General features: G+C 53.6%; 1 protein-coding gene across 1 annotated transcript; it reads right to left on the reverse strand.

The window, feature by feature from the left end:
- Positions 1 to 536: 536 nt before the first annotated feature.
- Positions 537 to 5,989, reverse strand: KDM8 (lysine demethylase 8). Its single transcript, XM_083713346.1, has 7 exons — positions 5,068 to 5,989; positions 4,193 to 4,362; positions 3,350 to 3,482; positions 2,915 to 2,956; positions 1,820 to 1,969; positions 1,236 to 1,328; positions 537 to 949 (listed from the first exon to the last, which is right to left on the reverse strand). Exons 1-7 carry the CDS (start codon positions 5,587 to 5,589, stop codon positions 785 to 787), a joined length of 1,275 nt encoding a protein of 424 aa, XP_083569472.1. The 5' UTR covers positions 5,590 to 5,989; the 3' UTR covers positions 537 to 784.
- Between the last annotated feature and the right edge of the window lie 1,092 nt (positions 5,990 to 7,081).

Consider the following 7,081-nt stretch of genomic DNA (forward strand, 5'->3'; position numbering starts at 1 on the left):
ACGCCAGAGCAACACTTGTGACAGGAAGCAGAGTCACCAGCAGGGGTTGTTCCTAGCCTTACTTTCAGAGTGCAGAGTTTGAACTCTGAACTGTCTGTGTGGAAAACGGGCACTTTTGCCTTCCCCAACCCCAAATTTAAAGAAATCGCAATTCCTGCTTGTAACTTCTATAGCTTTACCCTCCTTGCATTAGTGGGGTTGGTGAGGGCATGATGAATCTACAGAGAGATTTCCCTCCGCAATGACTAAGGACTTCTTTGCCCATCTTGCACAAGATCTGAGCCCTTCAGACTTCGTAAAGCAGTATTATAGAATCAGAACTGTAGAGTTGGAAGGGATCCCAAGAGTCATCTAGTCCAACCTGCAATGCAAGAAACCTTTTGCCCAACATGTATTGCAGGGGCTCTAGTCATGAGTGCATCAGTTCCATTAGAGCCTTCACCAAGAAAATAGAATCAAAATGGTGAGCTTTCTGTCTCCCTTGACCAAGCAGGTTGTGCTAGACCAGCAAAGGCAATTGAATTCACAACACATGATTTAAATATTAATTTGTATTCTATTGTCCTTTGAGAAAAGATTTAAGAGAGCCCTTTTTAACAAAACCCAAAGAGGGACAAGTCACTATTTTAGCCCCTCCAGAAAACTCTGTCTTTGATGCCCTTGATCCTCAACCACAGCAGTTGAACTGTGTGTCACAGCCCTTGCCGCTTCCTGGCAGCTCCTTCCTTCATCTTGCCTGAAGTCCCTGAGCAGAAGAGCCCCCCCCCCTTGCTCCCAGCAGACGCTACGACCACCAGAAGCTGACGGAGAAACTTATGTCCAGGGACCGCACATAGTGCCAGTAGCTAACTGGGATGAACAGAACTTCTCCAGGGCTCAAGATGCAATCTTGAAATGCAGCTGCTTTGAAGTTGGGGAATTTCACCAAGTCAGGGTCTTCCACATCCACCTGGAAATGAAAGAGAAAACGCTGTCTTAATATAATTCAGACAGGACTATCCACGGTTGTCTCATTCTTTGCACCAAGAGGCTTACAAATTAGGTGACAGGAGAGAGGGCCAGGATGTGGAGGGAAGCAGGGAAGGGGAAGAAGAGGAAGAGGTGAGTGTTGGAGCCTGGCTGCAGTTGGGGATGGCAACTAGGATACGGGGCCAGTCTGCAGGGCGAACTCCATGATTTCCTTCATGGAATAATTCAGCCCCCATTATGAGGGACTGACTTTACTGGGTGCCCACCTGGCTGGTGTTGTGAAGGAGGTGGCCTTCATGTGGATAAAGGTTTTCAGATTCCTGAGGAGAATACAGGCGGACATATTTCCGTCCCATTACCTGGAGAAAGGAACGTTGAAACATTTGTCAATAATCCGAGCTCAACTTTTCTAACTAGCATTCCTTTGCTCAGTATCCGGAGTGTGCCCTGACACACAGGATTTCTGCAAATGGGGTCTGATCAGCCTCTTGCCATCATTTGCAGAAAAAGGAGCCCAGACATCCCCGTCCAAAGTTTGCAGGCCAACAATAGGCACTCTCCCCTGCCCCAGTGCATTTCTAATTTCAGTTCTCAGCACTCCCTCTCTGCTCTTCTCAGTCCAGCTGAGACAGGGAGCCCATTGGCATCAGTTTCCCAAGCTGGGCTATCTGGCTGCAGACAGCCTTTCCTGGGCAACTTCTAGAGAGAAGCTTCTTCTGGTGACTTGTTGCTGCCACCCATACAGCAGGAAGCAGCCTCCCTTGAAAGGCAGGAGGATACAGAAGTCTTGCCTCCAATTGGCAACTGTCCTCCTTACCCTCTGCACCGCAGCCTGTCACGGAGGCCCTACCTGGACTAAGAAGTTCTGCTGCGGGTCCTGATGCAGAGGGGAGACAGTCCCTGGTGGACCAAACCAGGCGTTGACAGTGATGTCCTCTTCGTCTCCTTCGCCCAGGCAGCAATAGTCAGGGACTCCAATATCCAGCTTCAGCTCTGGGATCTGGCAGCAAATTGGTTAGAAAGGAAAGCGGGGAAAGAGGTTCTAATGGTACACTAGCTTGACATTTATTTAAAGCATTTATAACCTGCTGTCTATTTTGTTTGTCATCTTTGGATGAAGAGTGGGAAATAAACTAACTAACTAACTAACTAAATAATCTAAAGATGGCTCATGGCAACCATTAAAATGAGACCACAAGATAAGAGATGGTGAGACAAAGGATGGAAACAGAAAAAGGTGGAGTTTCAGGCATCAACCACTTGGGCAAAGCAAATGCCTGCAGAAAAGGGAAGAGGCTTTGCAAAGTGCCAGGAGGGAGCTATCAAGGAAGGGGCAAGATGGGTCAGAGCACAGAAAAGGCCTGATCCTGCACCTCAGCCAAGGCTCTCTTTACTAGTGCGGGTGGCAAAGGGACAGCATTCAAACCAAACAAGGTCTCCCTATGTTCCAGCATTAATTGTTATGGGGATTCTCTGCTGGGGCCAGGTTGGGGGGCGGGCTGTTCTATACAGTCTTGAGATTTCCTGCTTCCTCAGGAAATCAGGAGAACAGCTGGCAACAGGATGTTGGCTGGCATTAAACAACATGAGTTTCATTAGCTAGAAGTGACTCAGTGGGTTTTGGCAGACAGCCCATCTAGAGTCAGGAAGGAATTTTCCCACCAGGTGGATTGGACACCTACGAGAGGAGAGATCTACTGTGATGCTCGCAGCCCTTTGCACACATCTCTGAAACCTGTTTGGCCCACGTGCCTCTTCCCATGGACTGTGGACGATGCCTGGGGTGGAGTTTCCAGAGAAATGCTTCCCTGAAAGGCGTGGGTGGCACTTTGGATCATTCCCAGATATGAAATTTTGGGGGTGGGGAATTCACTGCATTCTGGTGAACCCGGCATCTGTTTCCTCCCATCAAATAGAAACTAGAAGAACCATCCCTTTGGTTTACCTGGTCAAAGAGCTGGTGCTGAGCAAGGTATCCCTTGTGGTCCTGCAAATAGAAGGGGGGGGGGGGACAGAGAGAGAGGAGTGAGTGGAAATCCTCTACATACAGAAAAGTCAACTGAACAGCAGCAAACAATATGGTGGGGAGTCCAGAGCCCCACCCCATAAACTCTACCAATCAGGGTCAGCTCCCTGCTCCCCATCCCAAGGAGCTCTGCCAGGCTTGCCCTCCCTTTCCCAGTCTCATTGCAGCCTTCCATGTTACTCAAAGGCTGGCAGATGCTCACATAAATAAGTCTTCACTAATATTTTATTTAAGGAGACGCCTTTCCTGCTTGCTGGGTTCCCAGGGCGGAATACAACAATGGAGTTAACACAAACTCAACCCAGCATAATTTGTCCCAGCCAGGCTGTTTTGTGGGAGGGAGAAGATCCAGACCTCATTCTCAATATACTGTCTGATGAAGTCATCCACGGTCATGAGGGTCTGGGACCACTCCTCATCTGTGTAGCGCGATCCAAGCTCCACAGGGACTGTGCGGCTGCCGGCCACCTGGCGGATGTAGCTCACACTGCAACAAAGGAAGAAGAACCAATGGCAGGGCTCTCTCTCTGTGTGCCCACCCTGTTTCCAAAGGCCCTGTTCCCTCTTCCTCAGGCAGAGCGGCTTACAGTTCTTTTTGTTCTTTCCTCTCCTACATGTGGGAAGTGCCAGCGGGAACTTGCAACAATTTGTGTATTTTTTGAAGTATTTGGCCTGGCTGGCTCAGGGCACCGTCTAATAACTCACAGATAAAGTTACTTCTGTTACAATCTGCCTGTGATTATACATCATGGGATATCTGCCATCCCTTAGAGCAACTTTGACCTGAATAGCAAGCAGGCAGAGGGAAAGGTCAGGCTGGTGTCATTTCCGATCCTTTGCTGTGTTTTCCTGATAGCACCAGTTCTGATCCACTCCTCTGTGCACCCCCTGGAATTTCACTGTCAAGTTTGCCAGGGCAAATATTATGGTAGCCAAAAGTTAAACTGAGCACAGGCAAAAATCAAGCCCTGCGGTTCCAGCAGCACAGAATGCAGGCCCAAAACAGGCTTCTTGCCTTTAGCTCAGGGGCAGAGAGAGCATCCTCTTACAGAAGACAAACTGGAGAGGATGCATAATGTCAGGAGCCCCTCCAGCCCCACACCCAATAATTTGGCAGCAGATGCTGCCTCCATTGGGCAAAACCTTTCCCTGTCCTGGAGGCAGCCACCCACCCTCTACCTGCTCTCTTGCCCTCACCTCCACTTTCTCAGGCAGGGCCAGTGGTCCACAACCCCCTCCAAGACCACTGGCTTTTGAGGGGTTAGGTAACTGTCCCGGAAATGTTCCAGCGATGGGCAGAGAAGCTGTGGGACAGCAGTTTCTGGGGCTATAGCAGGGGCTGCTGGGGTGAAGTCCGTCCGGATTTTCTGCAACAAGGAGCAGGTGGTTAGTTCTGCTTCTTGTTTCACTGGCAGGGGACTCAGTGTGAGTTGGCCCCTCCGCCCCTGCACATGCTGGCAAAGAGGAAGGCTTAATCTGCTTCAGTCCTTGAGGTGTGCCAAGGGAAAAGGCCATCACTGGCCATGAAAGGGGCTCTACTGTGTGGGAGGTGGCAATGCTTCTGAGTACCAGTTGCTGGAGACTGCAGAAGGGAGTTGATATTGAGCTGGGGTGCTGCTTGTGAGGGAGTGGGGGCTTCCCCTTGGGGCACCTGACTGGGGCACCTGGCTGGTCAGTAGAACAGGATGCTACAGTAGGGCTAGCTTTTTGCTTGATCCAGCTGCAGCGAGGCTCGCCTTTGATTATGAGGGCTGGAGAGGGGAGCTGTTCTTGCAGACGGGAAGGGGGTGGGCAAGGAAGAGAAGAGTTTGGATTTGATATCCCGCTTTATCACTACCCTAAGGAGTCTCAAAGCGGCTAACATTCTCCTTTCCCTTCCTCCCCCACAACAAACACTCTGTGAGGTGCGTGAGGCTGAGAGACTTCAGAGAAGTGTGACTGGCCCAAGGTGACCCAGCAGCTGCATGTGGAGGAGCGGAGAGCGAACCTAGTTCCCCAGATTACGAGACTACCGCTCTTAACCACTACACCACACTGGCTCTCTGGCAAGTGTGCCCTTTGCAAGCTGGTACCTTCTTCGGGGGTGCTCCGGCGCGGGCTGTCGCTGCTGGCTCCTCGGGTGGCAGGTGCCGCTGGAGGACGGGGACCAGCCTGCCCATGACGTCGTCCAGAACAGGCGCGCCGAGCAGGAGGCTCAGGTCGCAGAGGCGCAGCGCCTCCCGACTGGCCCCTTGTGCCCGGCACAGGCTCAGCACGCGGAAGAGGCAGCCCAGCGCCCACGCCCGCCGCCACACCGCGCTCACTGCCCGCCAGGGGCCCACGTGCAGCCGCTCCCAAGAGTAGTCGCAGACCTGCTCGCCCAGCTCCAGGCAGGCTCGGCGGGCTCTCTCCGAGCCCAGAGACTCCTCGCTTGCATCGCGCGGGTACACCAAGGCGGCCGCCTCCTCCAGCAGCAGCGCCACGCGGGCCCCCTCCGCCTCCAGCCCCAGCGATCCCAGCCCCAGCCCGGCCCGTGTGCTCGGGAGCAGAGCCCGCACCGCCGCCCAGCAGGCAGCAGCAGCACTTGGTGCCTCCTGCTCCGAAGCAGCGGCCATGGCCGGGAGGGAAGGAGGCAGGGAGGAGAGAACCACTAGAGGTGAGCTGGCCCTGGACAGGGAAGCTCCATGCCCCCCGGCGGGCGGAGGAGCTGGGCCGCTGGAGGTAGACTGCCCCTGGACAGGGAGGCTCTACTTGGCTGCGCAGGTGTCTTTCTCACCTCCCGCCACACGCCTGCGCAGAGCAGTGCCGGTTCTCTAGAGCACAGAAATAAAGACAATCCCTGTTTGGGGGTGTGGGACTTCCGGGTTCCACATTTCGCAATCGCAAGCCGTGATCAAGTGTTTCTAAGTGTTTCTTACAACAGCCTGGCAGGGAAGTTCACTGCTAATTTTACGGCGGCGTCGCAAATCCAGGCACCGCGGGAAACAAAATCGCCACTGCAAAGATGAACAAGCAAAAATGTGTACTCTGCGCGGGAGTCTAATTTTCATAAGTTTATGGGAGCGTTCTCACGCATCCCGCGCCTGCGCAAAAAGAGCGCTCTTTCCCTTTGCTCCGCCCACAGGCGTGCCTGGTCCCATTTCCTCTAAGCTCACGCGCAGCAGGGGCCGCTCGTTTACCGTAGAACTGCAAACGTGTAGACTAGCCATGTGGAGAGCGGCTTCCGGGTTCACGAGTCTACCTGCGTCTCGTCCTCCCCAACCGACAGGAGAGGCGGCTCCACTCGGAGTCCATCCATGTTTGTTTTCATGGCCGCTTGCTTATTTGTAACATTTAAAACATTCGCCCCTGTCTCTGAAAATGCAAACGCAGCCCCTCGGTATTCTCCCCACATTTCGGACCAAGGGAGGTGCTGCTAGGGCACGACAGCCTTGCAGTGCAGTCCACCCTTGAGTGCCCTGTGCACGCGAAGCAAAGGTGCAATGCTGCACTCCTGGGCGAAGCCTCTCCCTGTAGCAAAAAGCCCCACCCCCGGCAGCGGTTCTGCCCAGGCTCAGCATCGGGCACCCCCCTTCCCCGCCAGAGTGTCGAAGGCGCCGCCCTCGCGTCCTCGGCTCCTGCTTCTTCCCTCTCCCCGCCAAATAGAGAGAAGGACATCTCCCGAGCCCTTCCTACTGCTAGGTGTCCCCCCCCCCCCACATTCATTTGCAGGCTAGCAGGGTATGTTTGGGGGAAGCGGTTGGCGCTGTGGGTTAAACCACTGAGCCTTGGGCTTGCCGATCAGAAGGTCGGCAGTTCGGATCGCCGTGACGGGGTGAGCTCCCGCTGCTCGGTCCCTGCTCTTGCCAACCTAGCAGTTCGAAAGCACCTCAAAGTGCAAGTAGATAAATAGGTACCACTCCAGTGGGAAGGTAAACGGCGTTTCCGTGCGCTGTTCTGGTTTGCCAGAAGCGGCTTGGTCATGCTGGCCACATGACCCGGAAGCTGTATGCCGGCTCCCTCGGCCAATAAAGTGAGATGAGCACCACAACCTCAGAGTCCATCACGACTGGACCTAATGGTCAGGGGTCCTTTACCTTTAGGGTATGTTTAGAATCTTTTTGCTGA

This window comes from Podarcis gaigeae, assembly GCF_964106915.1.
Source record: "Podarcis gaigeae genome assembly, chromosome: 14".
NCBI lineage: Eukaryota > Metazoa > Chordata > Lepidosauria > Squamata > Lacertidae > Podarcis > Podarcis gaigeae.